The 14780-nt window shown below is 48.9% G+C and overlaps 1 protein-coding gene across 1 annotated transcript in view; it reads left to right on the top strand.

Moving 5' to 3' along the window:
• Positions 1-6414: 6414 nt before the first annotated feature.
• SLC22A23 (solute carrier family 22 member 23) overlaps positions 6415-14780 on the top strand; it is a 221153-nt gene continuing 212787 nt past the window's right edge. The window contains exon 1 of the mRNA XM_004483396.5: positions 6415-7101. Coding sequence (XP_004483453.2) covers positions 6430-7101 — 672 coding nt within the window. The 5' untranslated portion in view covers positions 6415-6429. The remainder of the gene's footprint in view (positions 7102-14780) is intronic.

The raw sequence follows: 14780 nt of genomic DNA, 5'->3' as shown, positions 1-14780 counted from the left end.
TTTGGGTTATAAGCCAAAATCTCAAATTGTTCCAGGTTTGGCCATTAAGACTCTTTCATTTGGCTCCTGTGTCCCTTTTGGGTTTGTCATTTTTTTCTTTGAGTACTTCTTTACCTTCTGGCACTAGAGATGCCCCAGGCTCATCTTGTATATTTCCTGCTCCAGCCCTGGAATTAGCCATTTCTTAAAATATCTGGTTCCTTTCATTGTACTTGGTATTAGAAACCAAGACCTGGGCACTAGGTGTGCTGGTTGCTACCAGGTATTAAGTCGCATTTTAAAATAGCAAAACTATTTTACTCAATAGCAAGGCAAAATTTTAGTTTCGTTTTTAAAATACACTGTTGATTTAGAAAAAAATTTCCAGTGGCTTTACCTCTGTATATATTTTTTGCTATAGGAATGCTAAATTTTTATTCAAAGCCTTATGAAGTGGCCTGCCATTTAGACAGAAGATCCTGTACCCACTTGGCCAACGTTAAAAATACGAAAATCTTTTGTGATAGGCATAAATTCATTTATTACAGGCAAAAAGTTCATCTAAAAGAAAATCTTAGTCAAAAGATCTCGCCTCAGAAATTACATCCTGTGACACATCCTAACTGATTCGTGACTCTCACCCTCCTCTAGTGTGGCAGTGTGAAGCTGGGTGGACCCGAGAAGATCATGACCTTAGAGCTAACCCATTCCTATGCATGTAAACCTACAGCAGGTTGGACCTTTTGATTAAATAACTCCAGTGAAGGGTCTTCGATTAGATGACATGCCTTAATCCTCTTACTGGACTCCTTTATAAACAGGAGAAACATGCAGAGAAAGAGCCAGGAAAAAACTCCTAGATGCTGAGAGAGAAGGCCCCAGGAGCCAGAAGTTGAAATCAACGGGACACGGAAGCTGAGAAGAGCCACTGAAGCCAGAAGCTGAAAGCGGAGACCAGGAGGAGAGGAGAGATTGACCGACACTACCGTGTGCCTGATGGCCTGCAGCTGCAGCTTGGGGGACGCAGCGCCCGATGATACCTTGATCTGGATACTTCCGTGGCCTCACAGCTGGAAGCCTTTAACCTAATAAATCCCCACTCTAAAGGCCAATCGATTTCCAGTATATAACCTTGGCAGCTGTTTAGTAAACTAAAACACCTAGCTTGTAGTCATGAAGGGAATCGGTTCAATAGCTTTAGATCTGCCTAGAAGAAGAGGCAGACCATCCAGGGCTGCGTTTTTATTCATTCCCATTTAGGATTAATAGGGAAATGGAGGGGAACGGTTGATGAAAGAGCATTATTTTAATCTCTCTTAGGAAGTGAAATTCCTTTCCTTCAATCCTTGCGACTTGATTGGTCAACCCTCCTAAACAATGATTACCATCACGTTGCTCACGCATTGCCTAAAGGCCAGTGTCCAGACTCAACAAGCTTCATTAAGCTCATTTGGGATGGTTCTGATCAAACAACAACAAAACATTATTTCCATCCTGGAATAAAATACGTAACATACACATGGAAGGCCTGGTGGCAATCTGTCCTTTTCCCTGCACGTGTATGTGTATGTATGTGTGGCAAAGAACATTCCTAAGCACAAGAGGGCAAATGGGACATTTGTGATTTTTTAGCAAACAAAAGCCGATATCAAATTTAGATCAATTCGTTAAACTTATTGTTCTAACCCAACAAAAGAGTATAAAATTAAATTTTGACCAAGCTTATAAAAGCAACTGGGCCCTATCAACCATGTTTATAATGGAGTCACTTTTTGCACAGAAGTCTTATCTTCACTTCCTTATTTATTTTCACTTGGCCTTTTGATCAGGAAGGGTGAATTTGGCTTGTTCTCAATGAGTAAGTCTTTTTCTCAAGATATTACCTGTAGCTTTCCTTAGGATAACTTAGATGACATTTTTATTATTTCTGTCACCTAACAAAAGTAGCTTTTTCACTTTCATTTATGATAGGTTTTGTAAATGTCAAGTTCCTTCTTAAAGAGTCAGTTAACATTCTAAAAGCCAAAAAACGATATAAGTAATTTTCAAATATACACAAATAAGAGTTTGAAGTAATTTGGTATCATTCTCCCACCCCCCCCCCCCAATTAAAGTAACTTTCTTTTCAAATAAATATCAAATTATTTGAAAAAAATCAAACTGCAGTAAGAAAAAGAAAAACACATGGTATGGCATGATGTGATATGTCTCTAGAAAGTATTAAAGGACATGAATATGCTGCTAAAAGCAATGTGAAATCCATTTGGCATGACTAGTATTGTACATTTTAAGTTAATTAACCTTGACACCAATTCCCTGGGATTAACTTTTACAGAATTATGGAGAACTTAAAATTAGGTTTCTGTCAACATTAGAAGTAAGCTATTATTTTCTTCTGTTATCTCCAAGGAAATAAAAATTTTCAAGTGTACTCATTGTCAGATGACAACTTTCATTTCTTTATTTTCTGAAATGTTAAGAAATGACAACCTGGTAGTTTATTTAACATGCTTTCAAAGGAAGAGAGGGTGATCTACTGCTTTCTCAACTCCTTTAGGGAGATTCAGTGAACTCAGGATACTAGCATAAATCCAGGGCAGGCGTGCTTAACCAGGGGCCCGTGAGCTTGAATTGAAATTCAAAATAACATTATTCTTGTGGGGCCGTGTTGGTGCAGGTGTGATGTAATTATTAAATAATGCACAGTGTAGTGTGGACTTAGTAAGGGGTCCATGGTCTTCACCTGGCTGGCAAAGGGGTCCATGGAACAAAAAGTTAAAAAACCCCTGCCCTGGAGGCTCTACAATTGTCACCATCTTCCTCTTTCCTCCTTCTTTTTTAGGTCTCCTTAAGATGCCACTCGTGGTATGTTTTAAGGAATTGAAGGCCAGTTTATTTGAAATTAGTTACATTTTAATCTTCTTGACTAGATTTAGGGGGAAATGTTGATCCAAAAGGGATTGAAGGCAACCTTTAATCTCATCAGCAATTTAATTACAATGGTCAGTGCCACGGATGGCTTATTTCAAACATTTAATGTTGATTCCTTTCAGCTTTGGTGTTAGAGGATGCCATTTGCTAGCACATCTCAGAATTCCCGGAATGTATTATTTGAAGTTTTTTATCCCCCTTTTTTGTACAAGGACTAACAGCAGCTTGTTATAGAAGCTCTTCCCCAGTCCACTCTCCCCCACCTAAAAATGCACATTTTTAGACATTAACAAATATCTTTCTTAACTCTTTCCTGTGGTTTTATAATCTGTTGATTATATATTTTTATATACTATAAAAATATATATTACATATAATCTATATATTATATATATAATCTATTGGTTATATATATTTATATATTCAAATAAACCATTTCAACCTGCGTGTTGAAATGGAGAGAGGCCTGGAACTTCAAGTCCGAAGATTTGGGTTCAAAACTGGCTGATGTAGGGGCATTTTTGGGATTTTGAGTTATTCTAAATGACATTTCAGGGTCAGATGCTTGACTTTATATATCCTGCCATAACCCACTGAATGTACTGGGGAGCGTGTGAACCATAGGGAAACTGTTACCCGTGTGGAGCAGCAGCGCCCCAAAATGTGTTCATGAAATGCGATGAGTGTGCCACAGTGATGGTGGGGGGTATATGGGAACCTCTTATATTTTTTAATGTAACATTTTTTTGTGATGTATATATCTTCAAAATAACACAATTTACAAAAATTATGAGATGGGGGCTGGGAGTGGGTTATATGGGAACCACGTATGTTTTGTTTTTTTAAAGTGTTTTTTTTTAATGTAACGTTCCTTGAGATCTCCTAACTTTAATTTTAAAAAAATAACATAAAAAATAAAATTAAAAAACCCCAGCTGTCTTTTCGCTGCTGCTTTCATCCAGCAGTCAGCCGCTCGGGGCTCATCTGAAGACCCGCCCAGGGAGCCGGCCAGGACTGTCTGAAGAGTGTGTCTCTGAAAGCCAACCATGCAAAATTAGCTATTATTGCCACTGTTATTACTGGAAGGGCCGTGAAGTTCACTGGCAATATTGGCTTTGTGATGAGTTAGAAGAAAACAAATGGTCCTTGTTACTTTGGGGAAAGCAAAGCCAAACGCAGAGCAGACTTCTGGAAAAGCCAGGCACCGAAGAGGAACTAAACACAATCTGTAGAGCTTTCTTTCCATTCCGAAAGAGAAACGCAGGTTGTAGAGACTGGTAACAGAAGGAGTGGTAAACAGCTAAACATTGATTCAGCGCTCACTCGGTTCCAGGCTGGGGGCTAAGCCCTCGGCGTTGATCTTTAATTTCTTTGCGGGGAAAGGGAAGGGAAAGTCAAGCTAATAAAAACTAATGTGAAGTTGGGAAAATAGACACCTCCCCGCCGGAAGCTCTTTAAATGGGGGCCGGTGTCCGCGGCTCGCTGTCTCCTGGCAGCCCTTCGGGGCTCCTTCCCGCGGGCTGGCTAATCCGCCCTCGTTACCCAATCAGGAAAGCGCGGGCCTCCCCACCCCCTCCGTTCTCACCCCCCCGGGAGCCTTTAGAAAGAGTTTCCTCGCCTTAAAACACAAATGTTCGCGCGGGTCTTCTACCCACGTTGCCCGCTGCTAAATTAACCTTCAGGGCGAAAATGTATTCCACCCAATTCTACAGCGTTAAGCCGAACAGAGAAAGGAAATGCAGAAGAATGCATTCGGTGTACTTAGCTTAGAGGGGTCCTTGGAGAAGGAGAAAGCGTTTCACTTTTTTCCCCCTGGCCCCCACAGCAGGCTGAGAACGGGCGGCTGCATCTAACGCTTCCATTAATAAACTTGGCCGCATGTGACCTTTCTCCAACATGGGTGGACGCCGGGGTGAAACGTGCCGTGCAAGCAATTATCTCTCTCTCTTTTTTTTTTTTTTTAGCTTTTTTTTGGTCTTTATTTATGCAATCATCTCTCGTGCCGGGCCCGGGGTGCAGCGAGCGAATAAGACGCCCGCAGCCGCTTGCCGCAGGGCCCGGGTTCTTTGCGCAGCGCTGCGGGGCCACGTTGGGCCCTGCAAGGCCGAGGCCGGCGGGCTTGGCCGGTGGAGACGCGCGCAGAGATGTGCCTGGAACGCGAATCCGGAATCTTGGCGAGCGGGTGGCGAGCGCCGTGACCCTGCGTGTTTATAAGGGGCATATAACTCGAGCTTGACATCTGTCCTGCTAGCGTGGTGCTCGGGGCATTGGTTTTGGGGGGGGGGGGGGGGGGGAAGAAAGGGCGATTTCCGAGTGGGGGGTGCGGCGGGTCGCGGGTGGCCGGACGCTGCGGGTGGCCGACGACCTGAGACTGGCCAGCGCGCCCCCTTGACCCTGCCGGGTTGAATCCCGCCGGCCCTCGGAGAACACAAACCCACCGCCTCCGCGCCTCGAAAAAGAGCCAGAGGGTCGCTGGAGGCTCCGGCCCCCCGAGCAGGGGATGTGGGCGGCGTAGGGGGGGGGGGGGGGGGCCTCGGAAGCAAACAGAGGTCACGGAGACCAGGTGCCCGCACGGTGGGGGACCCTTGAAGCCAAGCCTCCCCACCCGCTCCCCCGCGTACCCCGCCTCCGCCGGGACCCCGAGGCCTGCCCGGCCGTCCCCCCCGCGCCGCCCCGCGCCGGCCTCTGCTCCGCCCGCTCTTGCCCGCCGGGACTGGGAGATCGTGGCGGTCAGGCGCGCCCGCGTGTCGCGTCCTTCCCCTCCCCCGCCCCCAGCGGCTCCCGCGGCGGGATCGGCGGCGCGTCCCGGCTGGAGGGGGCGCTCGCGCGCGGAGCCGGGCGCAGCAGGTGCCGCGGTTACCTCCACCTCGGCGGGGGGAGAGGGGGCGGGCCCGGGCGCGGAGGGAGGCGGGGGCTGAGGCCCGCGGGAGGCCGAGCGCGCGGCCGGCCCCGCCAGGTTGGGATCCCGAGCTCGGGCTTCCGGAAGGCGCCCGGAGTCCGATCCGTCCAGCCCGGAGGACGCGGGGCCCCGCTGGCCAGCACAGCCGCCCGCACAGCCGCCGGCCCCGGGCTCCCGGAGCCGGCCCCGCCGGGGCGCAGCGCCGCCGCCGCCTCTGCCGCGCGCCGGAGCCGAGAGCCGCCGGGAGCCGCGGGAGCGGCCGGGAGCGCAGGGCCGGCGGCCGCGCCGGGGCTGCGGGAAGCCGATGAGCGGCGGCGGCGGCGGCGGTGGCTGAGGGCCCGCGGGCCGGCCTCTGCCCGCCCCTGGCCGCCCGGGCGCCCGAGGGGGCCGCAGGCGGCGGGCGGCCCGGGGCGCGCGGTCGGGTTCGGGGGCGGTGGAATGGGGACGGCCTGACGCCGCCGGAGCCGCGGGGAGCGCGCAGGACGCACGGACAGCGACCCGCTCGGGCGGCCGCGGGCGGGCGGGCTGCGGCTGCGGGCGCCGGCGGGCGCGGGGACGGCGGCGGCTCCCCGGCCTACGGCGCGCTCTATGCGCCGCGCTCGGCGCCGCGGCCCGGGGCCATGGCCATAGAACGGCGGCGCGAGGCGGCGGGCGGCGGGCCCGGGCGGCTGCAGCCCCCGGCCGCGGAGAACGGCGCGCTGCCGCCCGGGGACGCGGCCGCCTCGGCGCCCCTGGGGGCCCGCGCGGGCCCCGGCGGGGACGCGGACGGGGAGATCCAGTCGCTGCCGCCCCTGCCCCCTCCGCCGGCCGCCGCCCCGCACCCGGGCAGCTGCTCCTCGGCGGCGGCGCCGAGCCTCCTGCTGCTGGACTACGACGGCTCGGTGCTGCCCTTCCTGGGCGGCCTGGGCGGGGGCTACCAGAGGACCCTCGTGCTGCTCACTTGGATCCCGGCGCTGTTCATCGGCTTCAGCCAGTTCTCGGACTCCTTCCTCCTGGACCAGCCGAACTTCTGGTGCCGCGGCGGTGGCCCGGGGGCCGAGCTGGCGGGGGTCACCGCCTCGGGCCGGTGGGGCGCCCGCGACCTGGGGAACTGGACCAGCCCCCCGCCCGCCACCTTCTCCACCACCGCCTGGGGGGCCGCGGGCAACCGAAGCAACAGCAGCGGCGCCGACGGGGGCGACACACCGCCCCTGCCGTCCCCTCCGGACCAGGGGCTCAACGCCTCCCACTGCGACTGCCACGCGTGGGACTACGGCATCCGCACCGGCCTCGTCCAGAACGTGGTCAGCAAGGTGAGGCGCGGGATCGCCCCGCGTCCTGCTCGCGGGCCCTCTCTCCTCCTCACCGCTCCCACCCCTGGGGCCCCGGGCGCCCACCCCCTGCCCTCCGTCCCCGGCCTGCAGAGCGACGGCCAGGCCTGGGCCGGCGGGGCCAGCGCGGGGAGGCAGTTCCCAAAGCGCTCCCTGCCTGTGTGTGCAGGCAGCCGACTCCGCCTGCCCTCCACGGCCCCGGAGTCGAGGTGCACCCATTTGGGTGCGGAGTGAGGCTTTTGCCGCCCCCCGCCTTGACACTCCAAGGGAACCCTAGCTTTTGCTAGTTTGCGCCCAAACTCCTGTCCCCGCGCGCTGGGGAGGGCTCGCCCTCTCCCCCCAGGAGGACTCCAAACGCCGTCCTCCCTCGCTTTGGAAAACCAAGCAGGACAGGAAGTGTGGCCAGAGCAGTAAAGAGCTTTTGAGGAGGCTCTGGCCCCCTCCCCCTCTTCTTCCTCTCCATAGACTGGCATGTTGGAGTGACTTTGCCACTCCAGCGTCGCCTTAAATGCTTTCTCAGGACTTCAGTAAACTGTAGTGGCGTGCAGGAAGGACTGTGAATATGCAGCCGGGTATTCCCGGCTCCCTCTGCTCTGCCAAAGCAGGTGCTTCGGTCTGTCGAGTTGAGACCCGAGTCAGATTTAGCCAACACCCCACTTGCACTTGACGTCCAGTGGAGAGCCCCCTTGCCTCCTGGGTCAAACGTTGTGCAGGTGGGTGTAACGGTGTTAAAAAATCCTTGCCGTTGAAATCCATAATGTTCCCGTTGTCCTAAAATATAGGGGAGACTGCAGGCAGGTGGAGCAGTGTGTGTTTGCCCCTTCTGCCTTTTAAAAGGCTAATCTACGTCTCAACGTCAGTGACTACCCTCTCCCCTCCCCCCTCACCTGGGAGCCGTCCTGGACAGCATTTTAAAATGCTTTGTCTCCAGGCAGGAATGAAATTTGACAGGTAATCATAGTCAAGGCGTATATGTGCCTCCCCTCCCAACTGTGTTGGTAAACAGTTGTAGCTCATGGATGTGTAAGACGAAACTCTTACATCATCATGACCATTGTTTGAATCTGGTACCAAGCTGGCAAGAAATGCTCTGTTCTGCGGGAGCTGTCTCAATTATCTGTCCTTGCAAGTCAGAGGGGAAGGTCCTGGTAGCTTGTTTCACCTTTATCCCCCCCTACTCCCCTTGCCCCCAAAAGCCTCTCCTTTCTAAAGGCGTTTCTCTGACTGTTTCCCATTGATAGAGGGCAATATTTCCTTTGGCCAGCCTAGAAAAATCTAAAACCATGAGCACAATGACTATTTGAATCTCCCCACGTATGTCTGTTAAACTAAGGATTTGGTGACATTTTTCAAGGGCTTTAAGCCCCTTTTTAGAGTAGAGGAGGAAGAAGAGATCAAAGCAAGTGTGGTTACTGGGGGCTCTCTATCTTGGGGTCAGAGGAGGGGCGAACTTGAAAGTTAGGGGGTGGAACGGGTGCATTAGCTTTGCAGTACGATCACGAAACAGCTCTTCACACTTTGCCAACGAGGCTGGGAGGGAAGAACTAAAATAGTTCTTGAAAACAGACTTCAGAGGCTTATTGGAGACCTGAACAGTTTATTTTTTTAAATTTTTCATTAATCATCAAGAGGGTCAAAGACAACACGAAGCTGAGATGGCAATTCTGGGAGCTGAAGGCTTGGACCAATAATTAGAGACACATTTTCTTATAAGAGAAAGGCAAGAAAGGACATATTGATTTTTGTGGACAAATAAGGTCTAAATAAAGGTCTGTCCTTCCACGAGGTTTTGTTTCATAACATGGTTTAAAGAGCTTCTCAAAGCACATCTTAGCAGGTAGTAGGCAGTCTTTTTTCTCTGTGTGTGCTGGAATAGTGTCAGATGGACATGTGGGATGCATGATGTGCTGATTGGTGCTGGAATTCTAAGTGTCAGGCGCTTGTCACCTCTGGTGGTAAAGTGTAGCAGGTTTTCCGCTCCCGGCAGTATGTGAAAATTCAGGGTTTAAGGACTTGCCTTTTGTGCTGTAGTCCCCGGCTCCCTTCCGTGCACTCTTCCCTTGGAGTATTGTCATTGGAACTCCTGCAGCATGTTCAGGGAACTTAGAATATGCATCCCTATTCGATGGTACAGAATTGCTGCCAGACACAACTCTTGCTTGCCCTCTTTCTTATTCAGGGACTGCTGTCATCGCACCTGCACAGGTTAAACCTCCAAGCCAGCCAGAACCACAGTCAGAAGGGATCTTAGGGCCCACAAGCCTCTCTCCGCCTGATTAACATCACTGACTTGGAGTTATCCATGTCCTGAGTTTGAACCCTTCCACCGATGGGGAGGGAGTGTCATGTGGGCTCAGCAGCCCCTTCTGTCCTTGCTCTTCCTTGCGGGGAAGTGAGTCATTTTTGGCGACTCACTTGGGTTACTTTATGTGTCGCTGTGCAGCTCACGCCTCCCCGTGATTCTTTTTTTTTCATAGAATACATTTCCAAGTATTTCTTTCTTTCCCAGCCGAACAATCGCTAGCGACTTCAGCCCTTCCATACTTGACAAAAATCTGCCGCCTCTTCACGAGACTGCCTGTTCCAGTTGGCATGGATGTCTCTTGCCCGTGGCACTCGAATACACCCTGGCAGGCCCAGGGCGGGCTGAGAAAAAAAGAGGGCGATGGATTCCATTCACGAAACCTGCAGTTGACTGCATGAAGGGTTAAGGAGATATGACGTGCTTCTGACTCATGTTGGGACATGGTTTCCAAAAACCACCAGGTCTTACTTAGGTGGTTGCTGTCAAGTCAGCTCTTTCTCAGCCTGCCCTTGGTACATGTGTTGCCCAATTCAGGTGCCATCTTAATAGTTTTGGGTTATTAGATCTCCCCTTTAGGATCCTCCCTCCCTCCCACCTACCCACCAGCCTTGGTCATTGGTATTTTCATGCATCGTTGGCCAACACAATGCCGTCAAAATGTATAATAATGTATTTCTCTTGTGCAGCCGTTGATAGGTTTCAAAACATTTTCCCATACGTTATTTCCTTTTATTAAGACTTTTAAGAATGCCCAAGGCCAGTCTTCACACAGAACGCCATTGGATTTTCTGTCAGTTAACACACATTTGAGTACGCCAGTACTCAGAGGGACCAGGTGTTTGTGACTGCAGAGGTCTGGGTTTTATCTCCAAGCCACAGCAAAAGGTATTGTCAGCCCCTTCCTGAAAAGGACACGCACAAAAATTCCTACCAAGGACCCAGAGAGGAGACTTGGGGGGGACTGAGGGTAGGGCCAGTGCCCAGCTCATTGGGCTGCCCTCCCCCCACCCCCCAACCAGGCCATCCCCCACCCCACCCCCAGCAGCACAAATTCTCAGATCCTTGAGGTTTTGGTCAGCATGGTTTTAAAAAAAAAATCACTCTACTGATCTAAAAGTCTTTTCTCTTGAAAATTTGCCCTAACAAACCCTGTAGTGTTTTGAGTGACTCCTTGCTGGTCTAATGCCCACCTCTTTCTTGAAGCATCTCCAGAATTTTGCCAATAATCAGAGTCAGCTAAAATTTCCAAATTTTGCCTGTTTTCCATATTTGAAGTTTGGGAGGTTTGTCCATGTCCAATTTTCCTGTATTTCTTTGCTCCTCCGTGAATTGTCAGATTGCTGACCTTTGTCTTGGAAATAAACTTGAGAGTTGCTTCAGTATCCTTAGGAAGTGATTGGTACCTTTTTCTGAGACTCTAGACTAGAAGTCATTTAAAGTGACTAGGATTTATTTGGCTAAGATAAAAAGTATTTAGAAAATCCTTGCAATAGCAACAATTTCAGTCATCACCCACCTTTCTATTATCTGCACCTGATAACTTGTTTGCACCTTTAAAAGGCTTTCCAGGTATAAATATTTTTACAGTTCCAATCAGAGTGCTCTCGTAACTGAAGCTGCTGCTTTCTCTTGACACCATATCAGAAACATTTGTCCAAGTCTGCAGAAACATTTTAAAGGCTTTTACGTGGTATTTTTAACTTTCTGATTTTCCCAAACTTCTCAGATTATTTTCCTAACCCTGGCCTGACTACCATTACGTGGTCCAGGGGCAATCTTAACTTATTTTCTCTATTATCAACAATACAACAGTGAAAATCTCTACACACATCTATTTTTTTTTTTAATAATTTTTTTTTTTTGAGGGACCGGGGCTGGGGATTGAACCCAGGACTCATGTAGCTGGCACTCAACCACTGAGCCACATTGGCTCCCCTGAGTTTGGTTTTCTCATTTGCTTGCTCGTTGGTTGAAACCGAACCCAGGACCTTCCATGTGGGAAGCAGGTGCTCAACTGCTGAAGCCACATCCACTCCTATTTTTAAAACTTGATCGTAATAGCCAATGCATGCACCTGGTACAGAAAGCAGACATTAAAAGCGAGCTTTCTTCCCATCTCTCCTGACCTCCCCCTTCATGGACAGCCAGAGCTCCCAGTTTCCTATATACCCTTCCAGCAATATTCTAAGTACGTTTCATTTCTCACAAATAGTACTGTTATCCACGGGTCTATGCCTTTTCTTCCCTTAATTTATACTGGAGATTGAGAGCTCCTCATTCTTTTTTTTTAACTCCCATGCAGTATTCCAGTGTATGACTGTACTTTAGTTAACGAGTCAGCTACTGAGAGGGCAATTAGGTGGGTTCCAGACTTGGCTCTCGACACGACTGGAATGGCACCTGGTGCTCATGAACATTTGCATATGTGCCAGACGTTCTTAGAAGCGGGACGGTCAAGATACCTGCATTTTTCTTTGGACAGATGTTGACCAGTTCACATTCGCCAGCGCCGTGGGCAGTCCTGTTCCCCCCACCGCCCCGGCCCAGGGAGGTCAGCACATCATGAAAATTTCTTTCCTTTTTTTAAAAAAAAAATAATTCATTTTATTTTTAAAGAAGCTTTACATAAATGTTACATAAAAAATGTAAGGGATTCCCATATGCCCCCCCCACGCACTTCCCCTCATTAGTGTGGTACATTGGTTACAATTGATGAACATTTATTGAAGCATTGCTATTACCTGTGGTTCACAGTTTACAGTATAGTTTATACTCTGTCCCATACAATGCGGTAGGTTATGACAAAATATAAAATGGCCCATATCTGTCATTGCAAAGTCATGCAGGACAAATCCAGTGTCCTGAAAATGCCCCCATATTACACCTGGTCTTCCCTCTCCCATCCCTCAGAACCTCTGGTGGCTGCCGCCTTTGTATCAATGATAAGAGTTCTTCCATTGCTAGAATAATAATAAGTCTATAGTAAAATAATGATAAGTCACTTTAGTCCATTGTTTATTCCCCCATCTTGAGGATTTGGGGATGGTGATGCCGGGCCTTGGATCCCATAGGGGAGATGGATGGGCCTACCTTGCTTGCAGTTGCAGACTCTCTTCCTTGGGATGGTTGTTGTCCATCATCATCTCCTTGTTAGTTGTCCTGGGTGAGTCCAGTGAACATGGAGAGGAGGTGTTACAACTCGGCTGAAATTCAGGGCTCAACTGGCCCATGAAAAGATCAAAGATTTAAGTCTCTGGGACACATCTTTATCAAGTGTAGTGCAAATTATAGGTTCAGAATAAAGGGATGGAAGAGCCATATGTAGAGAACGTATGCCTGAGTCTAACTCTTTACACTGGGGAGCATAAATTCCAAAGTCAGGCTCACGGACAGGGTGCCGAAATGAAAATTTCTTATAACACAAATTTGTGCAGTAAGGTTTAGCAATTAAGAAGACATGATTTCTACATTGAGAACTATTGTAGGCCCAGTACAAACAAATGGATCAGGAAGGTGACTTAATATGTACACCTGCAGAAAAAGACCCTAATATTCTGATATTTAGTCAAACAGAAAGCTCTTAAGAGAACACACTTTAATATCCAGGCACAATTATTTAGGTATTATAATTTTTTTTTTTTTAAGATTTATTTATTTATTTAATTTCCCCCCCTCCCCTGGTTGTCTGTTCTTGGTGTCTATTTGCTGCATCTTGTTTCTTTGTCCGCTTCTGTTGTCGTCAGCGGCACGGGAAGTGTGGGCGGCGCCATTCCTGGGCAGGCTGCTCTTTCTTTTCACGCTGGGCGGCTTTCCTCATGGGCGCACTCCTTGCGCGTGGGGCTCCCCCACGCGGGGGACACCCTTGCGTGGCACGGCACTCCTTGCGCGCATCAGCACTGCGCATGGCCAGCTCCACACGGGTCAAGGAGGCCCGGGGTTTGAACCGCGGACCTCCCATATGGTAGACGGACGCCCTAACCACTGGGCAAAAGTCCGTTTCCTGGTGTTATAATTTTTGTTCTCACTTAAATGTTTAAACCAGTTCTTCAGTTTGGCTGATGTGTGTGAATCTAAGAGAAGGCACCTCCCTCTCTCCTTTTGAGAGTAACTTAATGGAGCATAGAGACAATGAACTTTAAGTAAAGATACAGTTATTTAACACAACCTATTTTAGGTGAAACTAAATTAAAATATAAAACTCTGATTTCTCTTTTTACCTCTTATGATGGCAGTGACATTCTACAAGGACACCAGGAGATGATAATCTTTGAATATGCTTTAACATAGAATATAAGATTTAAAGTTAGTGTGCATTGGTTACTACTAGGTAAAGAGTTCTATGAAAGAATGCAACTCTTTAAATCCCCATTATTTAGGGGGAAAATATATACATACTAAGATAGCTCAACTGCTACATGACCAAGCTTTTAAATGTTGGCTGGTTTGATGTGTAAGAAATTATATTTAGTTACTATTATAATTTGCACTGCATTTATTATGAGAGAGCTGAACATCTTTTGGAAATTTGGGGGGCCATTTGTATCTCCTTTTCTTTGAACTATCTCTTCATGTCTTTTGCCTTGGTGGTTGTGTGTGTGTTTGCGGGGAGTGTTGTTTTCTTACTGAATTTATAAGAACCCTTTATATATCAAGTAAATGTATCCTTTTGGGTGTCTTGTAAATGTGATTTTCCCCAGCTGTTGGGCTTTTGCTTTTGTTTATGGTGTTTTTCTTATGCAGGAACTTCTGGTTTTTATATAATGAAATATATTAATCTCTTCTTTTTATGGCTTCTGGAGTTTCTGTTAGATTTGGGGCTTCCGTACTTCTGGAATGTTAGGGGAAAAGGCAAATGTTGTCTTCTGATGATTTTATGATCTCATTACCTCTTTATTTTGGTGTTCTAGGTACCAGTTTTCTATTATTGAGCAATTAGGATGAACTGCTAAAAAAGGAGGTATTAGGTTGCTGCGTAACCAGCGTTTCATGCCGGCTTTGATTTGCTCGTAACCACTTCTGGACGTTTAGTTTGGCTGTGGCTCTTATTGATGGGAAGACCAAAAGCTAAGCAGCTGCTAAGCCGCTCTTTCCATCTCCTTTTCAGAGCCTGCGGGTCTCCCCTTTTCCTTCTTCACCATCTTGTTCTGAATTAGCTTCAAGTTCTCTTTGTTGTCTTTAGCATCTTTCCCCCCAAGTCTCCATTCATTCTGGCCTTGTTTAGGGTCATATCGGACTTTTTGGGTGTCAGCCTTGGCCTTGCCACAAACCAGTGGTGGGCGGGAGCCGCTGGGGCCAGAACTCGCTTCACCCTCGGGAACGGCAGGCTGTCCTGACACCAGCCTCAGCGGGAGTCTTT

Source organism: Dasypus novemcinctus, chromosome 22, assembly GCF_030445035.2.
Source record: "Dasypus novemcinctus isolate mDasNov1 chromosome 22, mDasNov1.1.hap2, whole genome shotgun sequence".
NCBI lineage: Eukaryota > Metazoa > Chordata > Mammalia > Cingulata > Dasypodidae > Dasypus > Dasypus novemcinctus.
Note: the sequence above shows the minus strand (reverse complement) of the source record. Positions and strands in the feature narration are given on the sequence as shown.